Here is a 20652-nt window from a genome sequence, read left to right on the forward strand (position 1 = left end):
ATTTCTTTGCATCCCCAGGCCCACTCGGCTGGTGAGTGAAGGTTTGGGATGCGAGTTGATACGAACAGAGTAATCTTCGAATTCAAGTTCGAACTCGAATTTTATTGAGTTGACTTGAAGCTGAAAGCTAAAGCATGACAAATGAAATGAATTATTTTTAGCTTGAGCTGGAGTTCGTTGGAGTATAATTTATTTTGTTAGATGCTAAATATTTTTTAGATCTATAAAGAAAAGCTTCAAATTATGTTTTGTGATTGCGAGTTTCATTTATTTTGTATTGATCTTAAATTATTGATAAAGATATATTATAATTCATTTTAGATATAAGCTCTTATGAGATAGCTTGGTACATCTTTTGGTTTGCCTTGAGCTCCAATCATTATTTAATACGATTCAAGTAATTTTGTATACGAATATAAGTTCATATGTATGCGTGTTAGGCAACCAAGTTCCCCCTGAATTTAATGTCATGCACATCCAAAATTGATTTCTAAACCGACGAAGAATTTGCCTTTAGATTCGATAGTTCTTTGAATAGATGCGTTTCACTTGGTCTTGCCCAGATTCCATAATGAAACGTGAATTTTTTAGAATGGTAAGATTATTGGCTTTTAAGACATTTGTAAATTCTGGCATAGTCTCCTCCCGTAGTTTAAGCTCGTCATTCTTGTTGTTCGACAATGCTCTGCACGTTTGATCAAACCCACGAATATTAACGAGACCGGGGTATTATATATTAAACCCCTGCCTTGTCAAAGGGGGAAGGAAGTCTATAATATGGAAAATTCCACGAAATGACATGCAAGTTATCAACACTTTAATGATGAAAATAGGTACCCTTTCAAATTGTAATGAAATCTTCAGACCGCAATTTTGTCCCCAAGAATCTATTAAAATCACATTCACGAAACTATCCTAGATAATCGTCTATCATTCCCTACGACAGTTCATTTGATACACTTCGCGATCTCAATTAAGTGTTCATTAAACGGTTAAAACTGAACCGGAACTTAAAATTCGTTTTAAACGGTCGATATTGATTTTGAATTCGGATATTTTGGTTTGCATATTATATATATTATTAAAATATATAAAAGGATATATATCATCAATTCAAAAGATTATGAACTTTAATGCAAAATATTAAATTGATGTTTTAAAATTATTTTAATATACTTAATTATGTTATTGTATTTTGATTCTATTTATTTTAAATTGTTAGTTTTATTTAATTATCAAATCTTTCATTTTTAGGCATTTTAAAAAGAATATTCAAATACTTACGAATAAAATTATATTTATACCGAAATTGGTCAAAACCAAACAGACTTTTGCATACCTCTAATCTTAATATAACGATTATGAGTTGCTCTATATTTTGTTCGTTCAGTTTTGATGGATTGAAACGCTTTCAATACAACATTTCAACACACAAAATAACTTCGTTCACTCCCAAAAGAAACTTGCAGAAATCACGAGTGTGTAAAAATTCCAAATGTTTTAAAGGGTGAGAAACGTCACCAAGGAATCCAAAATGGTGCTTGTGAAATACATTTGATTCTTACACACAAATTGGTAGAAGATGCAACATTGGTGTGTCAATGTAGAGTGTTTTCCTGAGTTCTGCCTAATGCAGCACCGTGTTGTTGAATTATTCGGACAGCCTGAAGAAGAATATCCTGCTCCGCCTCATTTCCCTACAGCCATCAACACCGTGAGGACCTTGTAATAAGCTAAACCGAGTTATATATAAAACTAACACATTATGCAAGATCTTGGAATGTCTGGACGAAAGGGTATCAAGAGAAATGGAAGAACAATGTTGATCATTATGCGATGTCAATCATAGTCGATTTAAATAAGAAATTTAGATTAAAATTTAAAAGATTAAGAGCTGGGGGATTCGACCAACTTGACCAATGTTGTTAAAATTAAAAAGATACAGAGAATGGGAGAATTCAACCAACTTGAATGAAAAACTATTAGAGGGACATGAATCTAGAGTCAATGACATCATAGTATCACTGTTCATCAAAAGAAATGCTTTAAACATAAAGTTACATAATGACCAAATCCCATGATCATGAAGATCAGAAAATGCATAATAAGTATTCCCCGTTGGGTTGTACCAGAAAAATCTACCCGTGTTTTCAATTTTATAAATATAATAATTCGAAAATGATAATCACTGTAAAAGGCTTTTAGAACAACTCTAAAGTATAGATTTACCAAGAACAGATAAAAATAGATAAAATCTTGTTCAATCAATTGGTTATGAATGCTTCTTCGTCCAATTAACTTGTATGCAGATCATAAAATATTTGAAATGACCAAGAAAAAAGAACATACCACATTTTTTAAATTGCATCCAAAGGTCAAAACAGCATATGATCTCTCAATACAAGACAAGAAACAATATGGTGCCTCCTTCTCCAAGAACACATTTGAATTTGATCGAAGCATGCTTTTTATATCCTCTGATATCTGGGAAATCTTGTCTATGTCATCAATTTGTAATGGAATTTTTGTGCTCATGGTTCGCCATTTGGCCCGTGATTTATTCACAATTACCTATAATTGGCACAAGGAACTAGTTAACCTTTCCTGAACTGAAAAATCTTGAACTCCACCGTTGACCTTTGCACTTGCTATATTGACCAATTAGTTTTACAGTTCGCAAATGTACATCTGGAAATGATTCATAACTGCATGCTAATACAAATTGTTAAACATAAGATACCCAGGAAGCTGACAAAAATATAAATTATAATCACGATATTTTCAAGAATGTGATATAACAATTAATTATCTACAGCTGGATCAATAAATCAACAATAAACTTGTTGATGTAGAGACAAGCCGATGAGTGCAAGGATAATCTTTGGTGGTCGTTATTTTAACTAAAGAAATATCTAATAAAAAACAAAGTAATTCAACAAGTGAAAAGAAATAAATATGCATACCTGACTGGAAAACAGAGAATTCGGGACAATAACTGGAAACTTTTCTGCAGTCAGCAGTGATGTAGTAGTGAGACCCATATCTACCACTTGACCTTCCACAGACCCAGCCTGCAAAACAAAGTGCAAAGGGATGAAAGGGAGATTGAAAAAGACGACAGACTATCCGATCTGTAGAATGCAACTGAAGCTAGATCAATAAGGTGCCTGTGGACTGGAGAATGTATTGTGGGCCACTAGATACAAAGTATTTAATTCACTTCCTTCACAGCTCTCAAATCTCAACCACCAGGGAAGGATATGGATAGCCTGCATTTGTTCTAAAAATGTGAAAAGAACAAAAACTATTCCCTTTTATAGTATTTTGTTTTGATTTTCACCTTGAAGGCAGGAGGTTCTCTTTTACCACATATGATAAATGATTCGTTGAAATCTCAATTGGAGATGGAATGAAAATATTACTTATTCATTTCTTTCTGGAGACTACCAAGCTCGAATTGAGAAAATGTATTGATATGATTCATATATTGTATTAAGCAGAAAATGGAAAAAAATAAAAATGTGCTCACATATTTATTGAAAGATCACTCTCTTTGTTCGCATCATATATTAGGATTGAGTGATTGATATGACAATCATAGTACACAGCATATGATGAAATATATTAACGCCTTTCAAAAAAACTTTTGCAGAATATGCATAATATTGTCTGTAATGATTTTGTAGCAGCTCAGTGATTCATCTACGAAATTTATTTCGTGTAATTTGTTTAATTCCTACTACCAACTTTCCTCCTCTCCCTAACCAAGAATAAAATATAAGGGACAAATGAAATCTTAACTTCTTATCATCATAATAAATGACTGAAATGATAATGCATCTGTCACATAACTCCATTATTTTACACGCACAAGAAATTGTGCAGATTCACTAGAATCATATATTTCATCTTTGTCTCAAAGACTCAGGTTTACAAAACTTGAAGCAGTTTGGTACGTAGGTGCTTTAGGAAACAAGCATGAAATTCATTTTATCTCTTGTCAAACTAAAGAAAAAGAAATGCCAAAGACTTATTGCAAGATAAAATGTCACCAGAAACTTTTAGCTCATTCTTGGAATTCCAAAGAGCCATGGCATGAAGCATAAGGGGGAGATATTAATACAAATTTTCTAATCAAGATGTGAACCTGCACGCCAGAAACCCATATATTTTTTAAGACGGCAAAAATATTTTACGTACTTTGATCGTGTCTCCAATCGAAAATGGTCGTGATATCTGCACGGAAAGACCGCTTAAAACATTCCCAAGTATGTCCCTTGCAGCAAAGGCAGTTGCCACTCCTGATAACGTATACAAGATGGTGCAGTCAGATTTGAATTTAATTTTTTGATAAGAAACAAAATTTATTAATAGATATATATGTACAATTGAAGGATAACTGGATAAGACATCCTTAAAAGCAATCTTGCAAGACTATCAATTGACAGTCAAATTAGAGTATACATAATGACGGATTCAGGGTAAGATAGGTTGCCACCCAATTAATAATTAACTAAATAGAGTTTTTTGTAAAATCTCTATCCAATTGTGTCCAAAACAAACAATCAGATTTAAACTATTAAAGAACATGTATGATTTGTGGAGTACAACTAATTGCAGGAAGAACTCACCACAAGAACCCCTCCCAAAGAGAGATAATATGGAGAATGGAAGAACAGAAGAAAGTAAAGGACTAATGGAACCATCCGGCCGGTGGTCTTATATATAAAGTTGTAGTAATTGCGATGATCTCAATATGGAAAATTGCATCACTTCTGAGCCAAAGATTTTCTACAAGGTACTCTTTTAAATGAATAATACCTCTTGACTACATGTAAACTGGAGACAAGTCATAGTTATTCTGATATTCTGATATGATTCTCGCTGTCAAGATTCCATATCATAGCAAATTCGTCTCAATTTTGTTAACAGTCATTAAAATTTACACAAAGGATGGTGCATGATTCATGGACATTTTATTTTCACAACTCATAAAAAAAGTTATTCCTTGAAATATACTCCGTATCATTTCTATCACGAAACCATTATCACTAACAAAGACTCACCTCCTATTCCTCCTACAGTCATAACAGACTGCACAGCAACTCCACATGCCTCTGCTAAAGCCATCAACCCCACAACAAGGAGTCCAACAGATGATATTTTGTCCAGAGTCAACAACTTATCCCTGTCGACATGTTCCATGCTCGTAGCTGCCAAAGCTCGAGTAATAACATTTGTTTTCCACCGATGCAGGAACCAGACAAGTGAAACAATAAAAGCACCCCTCCAAGCAGGCACGATGTACTCTGAAGAAATAACTGTTGGAGCTACCATTTCACCACTGCAGAAGAATCGAAGATTAAATCCATTTTTCCTAGATGCTTAAACGAACATCAAGCCAAATATAGATACACTAACATTTGCAAAAATGCCAGGAACGTAATAAAATATCGAACTGGGTCCTCCATAGCACTCCAAAAGCTTTTCTCATAAGGGACAGAACCCCACAGCGAGCTCCTAGCCAACAAAGCAACTGGATTTTGCATGGAGTATCTATGAAATCGCCTCAAGATACTAGGCAACAATGACCACGCCAGTAAAGTTCCGACCAAAGTTCCGCCTACAGGTACAATAACATCTCTAAGATAAGGATAGGTATCAAAAATCTTTTGAACATGAGAAGCAGCTTCATCTGACACTTCTTTTGCCTTTTCCCCACTATATTTCATAGCTTCACCAGCCGATTGCCAGATGTCATTTGCTTTACCAATCCAACCGTCCTGTCCAACACCACCATCAGTCACACCACTCCCACTTGCACCAGAATCAGCAATAACATTTGAGTCACGAGTTATGCTACCTTTACCCTCGGTAGATGAGGAAAACAGCCTATTACTAACGAAAGGGCTGATCCATACAAATGAAAAACTACCTCGAAAAACCAAACTCCCCATTAGCTTGTTCGTATAACATGCATCAAAGTAACCCCCTCTCGAACACCGAGCATAAATAGCAGAGTTCGAAAACAATATTCTAGAACTATTGCTCTCAAGATTCTGCACATGCCCAGATTCCCCAGTGTGATAACTTTTACTTGTATATGCAACACACGGTTTAATATGAATACCACAATTAGCTTTTGCAGAAGAACATAAAGGTCTCAGCCGAGAAATTCTCACCGCAGCCATACTGTAATATTCGGCAGAATTTTCTACAGTCACTTAGTAATCAAAATCTTCACCGAAGCAAAGTCCAAGTCCCAACACTTCAACATGAATCACACTCCAAATCAGCAATAAGAAAAACAAAGCAAAATCGGGGACAAGTAAGAATTTACAAATTTACGTATTACACTAAAATCAGTAAATCTTACTGAAAAAAGCTGAATCAAATTACAGCACAGAAAAAAAAAAAAAAAAACACCACCACGAAGCAGAATGCTTATCAATGACCAGCTTTCCAGATTTAACACCTCAACCAGCTTCTGTGGACTTTAAATAAGAGAAAAACTATATAAAAAAAAATTAAAGGAAATGATAAACAATCTAAAGAACATCTGGTACTTTGCTTGGGTACAGGGCAAAGCAAAAATGCAAAATCAATTTAAATATATAAGAAAAAAGGATAAATTTCCAATGCGTCCCTAAACTATCAATTATTCACTTACCCCCAAAATATTTACTTTTAAATTAATATCTTTGCTAAAAAAAAATTAGTAATTTTGATTCTTTCACGATATGAATTTGAATTTTGATTTGGAATTGAATTTGAAAATTCAAGTATTTGAAATTTTATTTGGTGTTTGGTTTAAAATTTAAAAATGATATTTACAAATCAATTTTTTGTTTGGAGAAAAAATGATTCGAATTTGGAATTTTAAAATTTATTAAGCTAGAAATCATCTAAATATAAATAAAATTTGATGGGTTTTGGATTAAAAAGTAATTGTATATTTTTAAAATCCAAATCCCACCAAATCTTATCAAAGTTGATGGGATTTGGATATACTCATTGAAATCTCATTAAATCACATAAAATTCTAAACAAATCCAAATTCTTTTTTTGAATCACCTTGTCGAACAATAAAAATAAGATTTTGAAATCCAAATCCCATGAAATATTCCCAAATCTTGGTTACCAAACACACTGTTATGGTTCTAAAGATTGTGACTGATGTATAAAAGAAAAGACCGATAGAACTTTTGTAATAAAAGGAAAATCAATAATATCTGGATTTTCAAATTCATTAGTTTTATTTGTTTATGAATCCTGGGCCGTATGGGAAACCCTTGCGCGATAAATCTTTTGTTTTCCAGGCCCAACAATAAACTAGTTAAATAGAATGGACCGGCCCTAACAAGCTTATCCCAACTCCAATTTACCAACCAGAGGCGATGTTGTGAAGATATTCGGCCCATGATTATTTTTAAAAATTTTGTAACTAGAATTAATTTCAGCCCAACATTATCGGATACAATCCTGATACATCAAATCTCCTACTTGGACAGTGAAACCTAAAGCTAATTCCAGATATTCAAAATTCTGCGTTATCATATATATATATATATATATATATATATATCATGACTATCTTCGTTATATTGGGTTTTTATTTATGGAGATATTTTGATCTTCACCACTGATTGATTGTGCAAGTAAATTAACCTGAAAGCAGTAAATTGGATACTGCAACAATGTCATCAAAACAACAAAAATTTTCAAGATGGATAATTGTATTTTTGATGCTAGCCAACTTCATCGTCTTCTCCTTTTCTTTGTACATCTTCAGAGCTTCAAATTTCATGCCCCTTTGTTTAAGAGAGTACAATAACAACGAGCCTTTAATCAGAACAGTAGATTCTCAAAAAATTTCTGATTCCCTTTCAAAAAACCTTACAGAAGTTGCACTTCAAAACCCTAGTTTTCGAGAGAGAACCCGACTCGAACACGTCGTTTTTGGTATCGGAGCATCTTCTAAACTATGGGACAGGAGGAAAGAGTACATCAAAATATGGTGGAGGCCGGACGAGATGCGAGGTTTTGCATGGCTGGATCAGCCGGTCGACCACGACGAGTCCCTCCCTCAAGTGAAAATATCGAGTAATACTTCAGAATTCCCGTATAACCACGTGGGTGGTGACCGTTCTGCTTTAAGAATATCACGTATAGTGTCGGAGATCGTTAGGTTGGAGTTGGATGATGTGAGATGGATCGTGTTGGGAGACGACGATACGTTTTTCGTGGCCGATAATCTTGTTAGGGTTTTGTCCAAATATGATCATACCAAGTTTTATTATATTGGTAGTACCACGGAAAGTCATAGGCAAAACTTATATTTTTCATATCATATGGCTTATGGAGGAGGAGGGTTTGCCATAAGTTATCCATTGGCTAAAGAACTTGAAAAAATGCAAGATAGATGCATGCAGAGGTATCCCACGATGTACGGCTCAGATGATCGGATCCACGCTTGCATGTCTGAACTTGGAGTTCCTCTCACCAAGGAAGTTGGATTTCACCAGGTTTGATTAGATTTCATCTGCTTCGGATTCAGTTGACATAAAATTTTTATTCTAGCTAATATATATGGGTATGTCTTTCATATTTTCTCGCGTTCAAAGAAATAGGATTTGTCGTTCACGTTAAAAAAAAAAAAATTGGACTAGATATTATTCGTATGCAAATATATTCCAGCATCCCTTTAATATTCTTTGACTTGGACATGACATTTAGTACATGAAGCTGTTCCTGGATCCAGCGAGAGTACCTTCGATGGAATAATTTCTTAGTTTTGTGTTTAGTTTCATTGATCTCATGCGCAAAAAAATCTTATTTTGTTCCATTTTCGTGTGTGCAAATTATATTCATAAAATTTCTTATCTTGTGCCGTTATGTGTGGCAAATTAACTACATACATAAAAGTTCTTGATTTCTGTCATTGTTATCTGTGGCAAAAATTGTTTGCTGAGTAAAAAAGATTTCCTAGTTGGTTGTTGTGTAGATAAGGGTTTGAGTTGTCATGAATTCGATTCTCCTGCCAACACTTTCTCGAACGATCTCTGTCGCAAAAAGTTTGTCTAGTGTGATTTACCTAACTAGCCTGATTTGCAGGCGACTCTTCAACCCGGAGGTTTACCTAATGTGCACCAAACGGCAGCGGCTTCGAGTTCTATCGTCATAAAAAAGTTATTTAGACATTCTAGATTTATGTTCGTGCTTTATTTATATATTTTAAATAGCTATTAATTTAACGTAATATGTTTCAAGCTCTTTTAATTTTTCCCATGGTAGAGATTAAAACTGTCCTTATTGTAGGTGTGTGGTACAAATAGTTTATCAAGATAAGCTAGAAAAATGTTAAATATATAAGAACGAATTAATTTATCTGAAATGCTAACCCTATTGCAGCTGGACATATACGGCAATCCAATGGGACTATTATCTGCGCATCCGGTAGCACCATTAGTTACACTCCACCACCTCGATGTAATGGACCCGATATTCCCAAATGTGGACCAGGCACACGCCCTTAAACGACTTAGGATGCCGATGAGACTGGACTCAGCTGCGCTCATGCAGCAGTCCATATGTTATGATAAAGCTCGTAACTGGACGATTTCGAACTCATGGGGCTACACCTCCCACATCTATAGGGGTCTTATTCGGGCTATCGACATGGAAAAGCCTACAAGAACCTTTCTGGACTGGTACCGAGGAGGCGATGGTGCTGGTTTGATATTCAACACTAGACCTTTTGGAACGAATTCTTGTGAAAGGCCGTCTGTTTACGTGCTGTCGAATGCTGTGTTTAACAATGCAACAAACCAAACGGCTAGCGAATACGTCCTGTCGAATTCAGAGAGAAGCTGTGGTTGGAAGATGGATTATGATCCTTCTAGTATTTATAGAGTGGAAGTTTATAAGAAGCCTGATCCTAATCTATGGGACAAGGTAAATGCCAACTTCAGAGAAAATAAACTAATATGCCTAGAGTTGAATTCTCTTGTTTGCTTTAATTGTACTGTTCTCAATTTATATATATTTTTTAATTTGCAGCCTCCAAGGAGAAACTGTTGCACAGTGCTTTCAACACAAAAAGAAGGGACAGTGGCAGTTGATGTTCATGAATGTGCAGAAGGCGAAACAATTGAAATTTGAAAATCTGAAACAGTATAATAGAGATAGTACGTTTAGGGAAAACGATTTTTCCCCCGTTAAGTTTTGGTCTATTAAGTTGTCTAAGTTCGATTTTGATGCACTATATTTCTATTTTTGATTATTTTGGTTCAAAGGCTCACTTGACATCTGATATGTGGTATTTTTTTTTACGTCAAATCAGTATTTTCCGGTACCACATAAACAATTGCATCAAAATAATCGAAAAATTTAAAATTAGTGTATTAAAATCAAACTTTGAAAACTTAGTAAATTAGTGGACAAAAATTTCAACTTTACAACACATAAAAATTTCAAATTTATTCTCTCTTGACTGTAGAGTTTAAACGTTTGAATATTTGCTTTTTTGTCACATTGACCTACCATATATTTTTCATATTCTTTACCATGCATGCTAGAGTACAAGGGTGACTTACTCCTTTTGATGATAGGATCAGACACCTCAAGGTTGAGATACAAGTTATGTGTGATACCCAAGTTCATCCTAACTTTATATGCTTCTATTGAATTTTTGTTTCACAGTAAACGAACTTGGTTACGTTTAAAGGTTAAATATTTACCTTAAAAGATGATTAAAAGGTGAAAATTATTAAATCATGCCATTATCTCACGCTACTTGCTAGATTTATTGCTAAATAATCCCCTGCAAGGCTTTAAGATTTGCTTCAAAAGAGTCATTTTGGGTACATTCCAATGTTCCACATGCCTGAAAAGATCCAAGCAGGATGTTAGTTATGTACAAGGATGCAGAATTCAAGACTCGATAAAGACTAGTAGCTAGTTGCAATCTTGAATTCATGGTTTTTTTAAAAAAAAATAAAAACTTGAATTCACACACATGTATCCATGTTTGCATACCTGCATATTTTTCCAGATTTTTCATCAAAGTAATACTCTGTATAACCAGTAGCTGCATTGAAATATAACTATTAAATTATTCAGCAAAATCACAGTTTTTTAAATCCTGAAAACAAGGACAAACTGAACACATTCCCCATCAATTTGGCAAGATCACAAGTGCCTATAAATTTTCAAAAATTATGAAAGCTACACCTGCATTTAACTGAATTGAAAAACGACTAACAGAAGTGTTCGAAGAACACCTGCATGTGGTTTTCTGTCATCGTTTTCCTTTCCTAATGGCATGCGAAATAAGGAGGAAAGTGTAGGTGGCAGAAACATCAGATGTGGGTTTCACAGTTCATGATAGCTCAGAGGTAGCATTTGTGATCAGGAAAAACCTAAGGGGTTTTACGTGTAATTTACTTGAATAACAGACTCATAATTCTGTGCCTTCATGAGTTGTAAGTTGAATATACACCTGAAAGAATGGGCTTCCAAGGAAATGACATGACACATATAAACCGCCAGTGCCCAATTCCTTTCTCCTGTTCATAAGCAGAAAAAAAGCACATTAGAAACCTCAAAATCCACCAGCTTTCTATATACACGGCATCTCAAGGACGAAGTATAAAGTGCCAAATTACAAAGTTGCGTGACAACAAAAACTTGATGGAACTTAAAAGGGAAATATTGGGACAAGTTCAGCTGTTTGGTTGTTGATCTGACCTCAAAATCCTCCCATTTCATGAGTTTCATATTTGACTTTTCGAGGAGATAACCAAAATTGGTACAGTTTCTTTTGAATCGACTTAGCCCTCGAAAGGAACCCGCTGGATCAGCAAATTCACAATCCTCTTCATAAGCATCAAGTGCCAGATTTCCTGAAGCATAACAGAGCAAGATTAGTTTTTTTCTTGAATCATTCCTCACCTTCAAGAATGGATATAAGGATGTCCATATCTCAGGTGATGTCAAGACACACCCCATGAAGAAGCCGAGCATTTTCCAACCCCAAGGTCCCAAACACGATGAATTGCATACTTTTAACAGCGTGCGAGAAGGGATTTAACTTTGTCACCAGGCCATTCCATCAAAATGAAAAAAATAAATTAAGTTTATGTTCAATTTTCTAAAGCACAAACGTACACTTTGCCTTGTCAATAAGTGATATACGTGAAAATGACAAACTTTCTTGAGGGAAAAATTGATAAATTCACTGTTGCGAAACCTACAGTCGAGGATTATCCCTGTGAAGTGTTATATGCTACATGGGATCAAATTCATCCCCATAAATATATATGTATCCCTATGAAATATGTAGGGCTCACATGATCCAATAGTTTTAAACTCAAGGGTATGTTCCTCCGGCTATAGTATAGACGCGTGTCTTACATTGGCGGATAACTTTCCTATCTAAGTTAAATTTGCACTTTTGGAAGTAATCCACCAAGATATATTAAACATTAATCTGCAGCTTTTTTGTTCCATGGGTAATTTGCAATTTCACTTTTTACTAGGCTTATTTGCCATTTAGAGACGGAGACACATTGAAAAGCTAGCACTTAATTCATAAATAGCAGTAATTTACCAGTGACAAAGTATGATCTTTGAAAGTCCTCTTTGATGGCTGCCACAACCACAGCCCGATCAATCTTTCCAAACCCATCAACAAAAAGCTCTGAGACACCTCCTCCTGCATCCTCTGTTCTCGTTGGAGAACGGAGGAAGGAAGCAGCTATACCAAGAAATTCAGAGCCATACCAGGCGATTTTGAGCAACAAATTTTCAGGTTCAGAATCTTGATTCGTTGTGTTTTTTGCACTGCATCGGAATTTGTAAACTTTTTGGCGATAATCAGGACTAAAAATCAGATGGTTAGAATGTAGGGCTGGAGAGGGAGAGATAAGTACTGGTTTGAATAAAAGAAAAGTGGCCATCGAAAAAAAAATGTAGAAAAATGCAGAGGTGTCAACAGCAGCTTCAACAAATATTGGCCATAAAAGCGAGCGGGCCAAATAGATTTAGACGGGAGACTTGGCACTACTGCTACCAGTAGCAGAAGCAAACAAAAAATACGAGGAATTTAAAAGTATTCAATATAAAATTAGGTCTTGAAAAACGATATTATATTCTGGTTAACAAGAAAACAGACTGAGAGATGAGGCGAGCCCGCCTTGCAATTCATAATACATACAAGGATGAGAAGCAACTCAGAGGAGAATATACATTGGCAGAATAATGTCAAAAAGAAAAAGAAAACATTGGAAAAAATTCAAACTTTATTTCAGACGTTCGAACCCCATTAAACTCGACAGCCGCCAAACATCATCTTAAATCTAAGTCAACAGCATGAATTTGCAAAATGGGCTCCTTTTTTCCTTTCTCATGTTGATTTGGTGCGTAAATGCCGGCTTCTTTCTTGTGATGCTGATTCTGGAGAACAGCAATGCGGCGGGCAATAGGAAGCTTGTATTAATTCTTCTGTTACAGAAAGGGGCAGGTTTCCTCACTCATGTAGAGTTTAGTCGTGAGGAAGAAGGCAGCGTATCATTTCACCGCCACGTAAAATGTTAAATTTCCTTGGAATGAAGTCTAAATATTCCCCATCCGACTGGACAAAAATGTTGCCACTTGGTACTATTTGCTGGACTTCAATTGAGCACGCTCTGAAAAATAGAATAAGCAAAGAAAGTTAGTATATCAGGTCATGTAAAACCCAGAAGAAATCTACCAAGAGAAGCCTTTTTTTTTTTTTTTGCTATGAGCCTATGACCAACGTAAATAAATCAAGATGAATGAAGAAGTTAACATGCAAGCTTCAAGAAAGCTTAATTTCACAAGTTGGGAACTTTGTCGGTCATTAAAAATAGTTGTGTTTCATCTTAGTAACAAGTTCAATCATTTCTTCACAGGTTAAAACCTCATTTACTCGCCTGAACTATAAAATTTATTAGATACAGAACACTAATCTTCGAAGCCCACGACAGTGACTAATGAGTATAGAATATAGAGGAATGGAAAAATTATAGCTTTCATGTGAGAGATGGGTACGTTCTTGAAGATACATTATTCACTGACAAATGTGTACCATTGAATAGTTTATGCAGTTTGAGAACAAAGTCATACCACGTGAAATTTTGAAGAATGACCGTCTGGACAGGTATGCCAAAGTAAACTTTTTGCTACAAAAAGCTATATATGTAGATAAATGAATTATGTCAACAATTCACCTAAAAAGTCCTGCTAGAGGAGTCGGCATTTGGGGAAATCTTCATGCCACCGAATTTGGCATTTCCAATGCAAAGAGGGTTACTTGGGAGTATACTTCCCAATCACCATCATCAACCTTGATGAAAATAACAAAATGTTAGCCTGTATTAACACATGAATACCGCGAGACAAATGTATTGCACAGGGAAAAGAAAATTTCGAGATAAACCTTAATTCTAAGGTCTTGGTTATGATGACCAAAAAAAGCTTGCAAAGCTCTGATAACGTAACAGAGATTTCCGAACGTTTTGTATCTTGATGCATAATGACCAGCCTTAGCACTCCTACAAGATTAGAAGTAAAAGAAAGAAAATCAAGATGGATTTTTCAGTACATAACCATAGTTTATTCCACTCCATAATAGATGCACATAAATTCTCATACTTACAAATGAGCATTGGCGACATTTATGAAATAATGTGGTTCGCCGCTTTCTCCCCTGATAAATCCAACATCAATGTGAGATCTCATCCCTGAAAAATTAGTCAATAGAGGAGAACAAAAGGGCACATAATGTGGCCGAGCTGCAACCTATTACAATGTTGACAAGACCAGAAATCTGGCAAAGCGCTTGCAGACAACATAAACTTTAGCAATTCGGCCTATGGAAGCAGATAAAACTTATCTTCCAATGCTCATGTCTAGAGAGATGAACCCACTGACTAAACTCCAAAATAAACTCTAAACACATGAGCCATCAGTTACACCAAGAGCAGTGGTGTGGACAGCAGTCGAAACATTATTAATAACAGGTTTACCTCCCTAGAAAAAGCCTTTTACAACCTACAATTATCACATCAACCGGGTCATACTTTGTTATACTCATATTAGATGCCACTTTTAGAGCCCTTGCAATGAATACATGATGGTTCATGAGATATGATGTTAAAAGAGTTAAATAGAGAAAAATTGTGGGGTGTCAAAAGCCCATATCCAGGCAAGAGAAACCACCCATTCACATATTATTAGGATGGAAATAATTATATTTGCGTCAAAATATGCTACAAAATGATCATACAGAAATAAATAAAATATACCTCGTGAAGAGTTCTATCGCCTCCAACAGCAATTATAGCATCAGCACCCTCGCGTATAGCCTGGTTATATAATAAAATTCAACTCAAATAATTGATAATTATAAGTGCACACATACAATAGATAGTAAGTATTTCTCACCTCCCTTGTAATGTCTATCGTATGGCACAGCCCAGAAGTCAAAGATTCACATATCTGACTAAAAGAAGGAAAAACATTCAAACAATTACTCCATTTAAATTTGAAGCACACGAGGAAAGCTAGACTGCCCCCACATGAAAAATTAAGCTACACTTATGTCTAAATAAAAACAGCAAACAAGACAACATTAATTATGTATGCCGTGATACAGAGATAGAAAGAAGGGCCACAAAATTTTATCAAATTCATCAATTGAAAGTTTATGGCAAAGCCAACCGGAAAGAGTTTATTCATCAGAAGGGATAGGCTTTCTGCCAGATACAAGCCAAACCAGTAGAGTTCAATGTCAAAAGAAGAAGAAATTAAGCGGAAAAGAAAGACAACACCGGCATCGATCATTACATAGGATAGAAATGGCATCACTGGCGAAGACAACTCAATCGATAGACACGATACAAAGACACGTGATGATTGTGCAATACCACGTAGCCTGGTAGGCTGGTACATTCCAGCCTAAAAACATACAAACTAAAACTTCCAGAATTACAAATTATGTCAACAAATATCACTATAACAAGGTGAAATTCAAGTTGAAATCATGATTACAGTCTCCGAATTAAGCCTATCATGAAGCAAATCACTAGTTAAAATAAGTCCGTATTTGAATAATAGTTTGAACAAAAGCATTTCTCACATTGCATTCAGAACCAAGGCGAGACCAAAAGCTTTTTCCACTCCTTACCCGTCCTTCCATTAGCTCCTGTCTCAGATTCAGTTATTCAAAAAAAAATTTAAAAAATTCAAAACTCAAAACTGCAGACAGAGCAACCGCGAGTAAAACATTGTGTTTACGCCAACATCCATTTTTCAGCCAGTAAAAATATGATCGAGCAATAACACGTGCATAATAAATTACGAGATACCTCGAGGATTTACTACAAAGACGATGTCGTGGTGGCGAGAAGCTCCGCCGGTGCGGTGAACTGCACGGTCGGCGGCGAGATCTGGAGCCAGGGGCTGCTCTGCGCTGATAAAGGAGGCTTCAGCCATTGGCACGCTTGCCGAGATCATTTCCAGACGAAGTGGTTATTGACAGATACACGTATAACGAAGTGCGCACAAAGCCACCCTATGACTTGTGACGAGTATTTGCTATGAATTATCGAGTATAAATTATTATATTATAGTTTTAAATATTTTCAGTTAAATGGATTAAAAGTTGACATTTTTTTAATTAAAAAAATATATATGTAGCAGAATAATAATAACATAGAATCAATTATATTAAGAAAAATGAATTTTGACGATCCTTTTAAACCAAGCACTGGAAATTTTTTTTTCCCCAGATATGAGTGATTTGCAGTAAAAAGATGTTAAATTACTTAAATAATTGATACATTTAATGAAAACAACATCTTTACCAAGAATTTAACATAATCGTACACAAAGATCATTATTTTACGATAAGGCCTCACGAATCATTATCTGTGAGACGAGTCAACCCTACCGATATTCCCAATAAAAAGTAATACTTTTAGGCATAGTTTGGTACATAGGATAAGAGAGTGATTGATAAATAATCATCATTATCCCATGTGTGGTACATTTTATGATATAGATAATATCATGGGCCTTTGATAAATAATTTTTTAGAAAGATAAAATGTCCATTCTATTAGGTGTGATAATTTTAATTTAATGATAAAATACACTACAAATGACTTAATTGCCCTCAATTTATAAATGATTTTTCTAAATCTATGCTAGTAGGTAGAAATTAAAATCAAATAAATATTTTTATCTATAAATCAAACAACAAATTTGAAATTATAAAATTTATTATGATAAAGTTAATTTTGTCATTACAATCTAATATATAAATTTAATCACTCTTATTAAAATCATACCAAACATTAAATATAATATCATACATCTTATTTATCCTTAATTTATCCTTATATTATGTAACGCCCCGAAAATTTAAAGGTCCACGCGAACCACATGCATGCAATTATTAAATTCTCCTGTATTTTAATTAAATATTTTAATTGCATAAATTAATTATGTTGTGCATATTTTCATGTTTAAAATATATTTTTTCTACATGATTGCATTAAAATATATTTTTAAAGGTTATTCGAGTTGCGATCGAGGAACGGAGACCGAGGGCTGAAAAATAGAAAATGTTTTTATTGGTTAATTATTTTTAATTATTTAAAATAAGGGTGATACTTTTTATTATTTTTGAAAATAAGGAGTTTTGAGGAGATTTTATACGCCGGGACGTAAATTTTATCGGTGTTGGATTTTCAACAAAAATACGAGCTTTGTGGCAACCCGGCTAATAAAGTCACAAATTTTATTAAACAAAAATTTTGTTATTATTTTATTTAAATCCTAACTAGACTAATGTGCTTAATTTAATGGCTTAATAGGCCTAAGTCTAGTTAGCAAGTTAATTAACTATTTAAAACTTTTAATCACCAAAACCCTACACTTGTTGCACCAAACAATCGGCCACCCTCTTTAAAAAAAAAAAAAAAATCTGAAAACACTCTCTCAACCTCACGGCACACACAACACACTTTGGGGAAGAGATTTTCGAAGGTGCAAGCAAGAACAAGCCAAGGTTGTGTCCTGTTCTTCGTCGTCAACGGATTTTCGTGCGTATATAACGCAAAGGTACATCTTAATCTTCCTTTTCTCATCCATCATATCATATTATGGTTGAAATTATTTTACGCATGAAAAAAACATGATATACTTTTCAGAATTTTCGGAATTTCTCATGAGCATGCCTTGAACTTTTGATTCTATGCACAAAATTCACGCCTTGTATGTATGTAGGGGCTGCCATGACATTAGGTTGTAACTAGGTAAAGTTTGTGCATGTTTTAGAGTCCCACACACCACACATATATCGACTAAACCAAAGGAGAACAAACAAGCAAACCAAAACCAGAAACTTGCTGTTGGGGCGATCGGGTTGCTTGTTCTAGGGGGAGGCTTGGTCTTGGCTTGGGCCAGGGCTCGGCTAGAGTCGTGTACGGGTCAGGGGGAGAGTCCTAGCCTAGCTAGGACTCACGGTAAGGGCTGGGGAAGAGTCCTAGCCAAGCTAGGACTATACCCGAGAGGTATTCCAGGGGGTGCGCAGGGTTTGTGCTACTTCCAGGAGATGGGGGCGCGGTCTGGGGTTCAAGGGCCGGGTCCAGGCGATGCACTAGAGTCCTAGGAGGGTTCACGAGGGGTGGCACAAGGGCTGGGCTCGCTGGTTCAAGGGTTGGGAAGCAAACCAAAGAATCCTACACCACTAGGGGTCTCGGCCAGATTAGGTGGGTTGTGAGGGGCTTCGTTTGTGGCTTTAGGTTGGGATGCTTGATAAAGTTAGAGTCCACTAGGTTAATTTAGGATGTTGGGCAAGTTTTGGACCAACATGGTTCGGGGGTAACTCGTGAAAATCGGAAGTTGGCTCGGGGTCGAAGTTTAGGTGTCAAATAGGGTGTTTTAAGTAAAGAAAAATTGGAAAACGGCTCACCGGGGTCCAGTCGTGGTCCATAAGGGCTAAATAATATAAAAAGACTAAATTTAGAATTTAGGAATTTTATATTAAAGTTTGGGATTTTTCGGGATTAAAACACCGTCAAAACAGTTAATTAAAGATAAATGAAAAAGTATAATATTTAAGCTAAATAAAATTATGGAAAAATTCATGTAAGCTTAAATAATTATTTGGGACATGTTAGAATCATGAAATCAAGAAAAAAGTCAAAAACGTAAAATGTCGAGTCCAGGGGTAAAACGGTCTTTTTACACCAGGAAATTAGTAAAGGTCATGGCAGTGCCCTAAATGCTATTTTTATGATATTATGATTATTTTTAAATGTTTATGAAATGTTCATGATTAAATTATGATTTTTAAATGTCTAAGGGATTTTTATGATTTAAGGAAGACATTTAAAAGACATGTTGCATGCTTGGTTTCAAAAACAAAATATTATGTTATGCATGATTTTTATAAAGTGTTGAGAATGTAAATGTTGAAGGAAGTGAAGTGATTGTGACTAATTCGTTAATGTTGGCGACGTTTTGAGGGTTATGGTCCCAGTGGGAGCCCGACGATCGTGTTTCCATCATTGCGAATATGTGGTAACGGTTTTGTGGTAACAGAAGAATGGGAATATCTTGAGGGGAAAAGGCCCCAGAGGGAGCCCATTTATGGGAAAAGGCCCCAGAGGGAGCCCCGACGATCGTATTTCTATTCGAATAATGATAGGCCAGGGCCCAGTTGACCGGTGAGAGTGTTGCTGGTGTCCCCCGCCGCCCAGTACTGTGGTTATATGTTGATGGATCCATCGATCTTCATGTCATGATCAGGAAAGTCACAATTAACGATCTGAATTCAACAAAGGAAAAGGAAAAGGAATAAGGAAATGTTTACGATCATGTTAAAATGTTTTATGTCATGATAAGGAAAAGATCAAGGTTATTTATGCATATCATGAAATGTTATTTTTACCTACAAGTATTTTCACTGTTGCATGCGATTTTATACGTATTATTCGTTATCAAGATTATGGTGTGTTGAGTCTTTAGACTCACTAGGTGTGATGGATGCAGGTGAGTTTGATGGAGGTCTTGATGGTTGACCTGACTGGACTGAAGGTGCACACAACCCGAGGACCAGCGCTTCTATTTTTCCGCATTTACGATTATGAATTATGATTTATGTTAAAGTTTTTTAGACTATTTATTTATGCTTTGAGAGATTTTTGAGAGGTTTAGTATGGACTATACTTTTCAAATTTATTGCTTTTTAGTTTTGGTAAAACATGCAACGATTTTATTTTATGACTATTTCACTTGATTTTTAAAATGCTAGTTGGATGATGTTTTATTTTAAAGGGGAAAATATTTTATTTTCATGAGGTTTATGTGTATGACCGAAAATTGAGTGTTTATAAAAAAAAATTTCTAGTACTTTTTAAGCAATAAAAAGGGCAGACGTTTCATATTATATATCACATGTTTATTCTATAATGTGTACCAAACTATTCCTTAGTATAAAAAATAATATTTTTTCATGGATGACCCAAATAAGAGATTTGTCTCACAAAAGTTTTTGTCTTATTCTACTAATTAATTTAGGGGAAATTTTTAACAGTTTAATTCAAATTATACATATGAT

General features: G+C 35.2%; 3 protein-coding genes and 1 pseudogene across 4 annotated transcripts; 1 reads left to right on the forward strand and 3 right to left on the reverse strand.

Moving 5' to 3' along the window:
* Positions 1–1479: 1479 nt before the first annotated feature.
* Positions 1480–6583, reverse strand: LOC142518157 (mechanosensitive ion channel protein 1, mitochondrial-like). The gene is made up of 7 exons (XM_075620864.1): positions 6377–6583; positions 5422–6268; positions 5067–5344; positions 4201–4301; positions 2964–3071; positions 2350–2571; positions 1480–1697 (listed from the first exon to the last, which is right to left on the reverse strand). Exons 2-7 carry the CDS (start codon positions 6189–6191, stop codon positions 1599–1601), a joined length of 1578 nt encoding a protein of 525 aa, XP_075476979.1. The 5' UTR covers positions 6192–6268; positions 6377–6583; the 3' UTR covers positions 1480–1598.
* A 1222-nt stretch (positions 6584–7805) lies between these two features.
* Positions 7806–10161, forward strand: LOC142519580 (uncharacterized). The gene is made up of 3 exons (XM_075622623.1): positions 7806–8525; positions 9412–9954; positions 10060–10161. Exons 1-3 carry the CDS (start codon positions 7806–7808, stop codon positions 10159–10161), a joined length of 1365 nt encoding a protein of 454 aa, XP_075478738.1.
* LOC142518576 (uncharacterized) lies at positions 10034–13061 on the reverse strand. Of its 2 annotated transcripts, XR_012813586.1 has the most exons (6): positions 12611–13061; positions 11749–11903; positions 11501–11567; positions 11038–11089; positions 10740–10885; positions 10034–10165 (listed from the first exon to the last, which is right to left on the reverse strand). XR_012813586.1 is itself a non-coding variant. In XM_075621368.1 (5 exons), exons 1-5 carry the CDS (start codon positions 12957–12959, stop codon positions 10792–10794), a joined length of 717 nt encoding a protein of 238 aa, XP_075477483.1. In that variant the 5' UTR covers positions 12960–13037; the 3' UTR covers positions 10647–10791. The 2 variants fall into 2 exon arrangements, 1 of the variants encoding a protein (XP_075477483.1); XM_075621368.1 differs by lacking the exon at positions 10034–10165 and having other exon boundaries at positions 10647–10885; positions 12611–13037.
* A 218-nt stretch (positions 13062–13279) lies between these two features.
* On the reverse strand, positions 13280–16603 carry LOC142519582 (sphingoid long-chain bases kinase 2, mitochondrial-like; annotated as a pseudogene).
* Between the last annotated feature and the right edge of the window lie 4049 nt (positions 16604–20652).

This window comes from Primulina tabacum, chromosome 11 (assembly GCF_025594145.1).
Source record: "Primulina tabacum isolate GXHZ01 chromosome 11, ASM2559414v2, whole genome shotgun sequence".
NCBI lineage: Eukaryota > Viridiplantae > Streptophyta > Magnoliopsida > Lamiales > Gesneriaceae > Primulina > Primulina tabacum.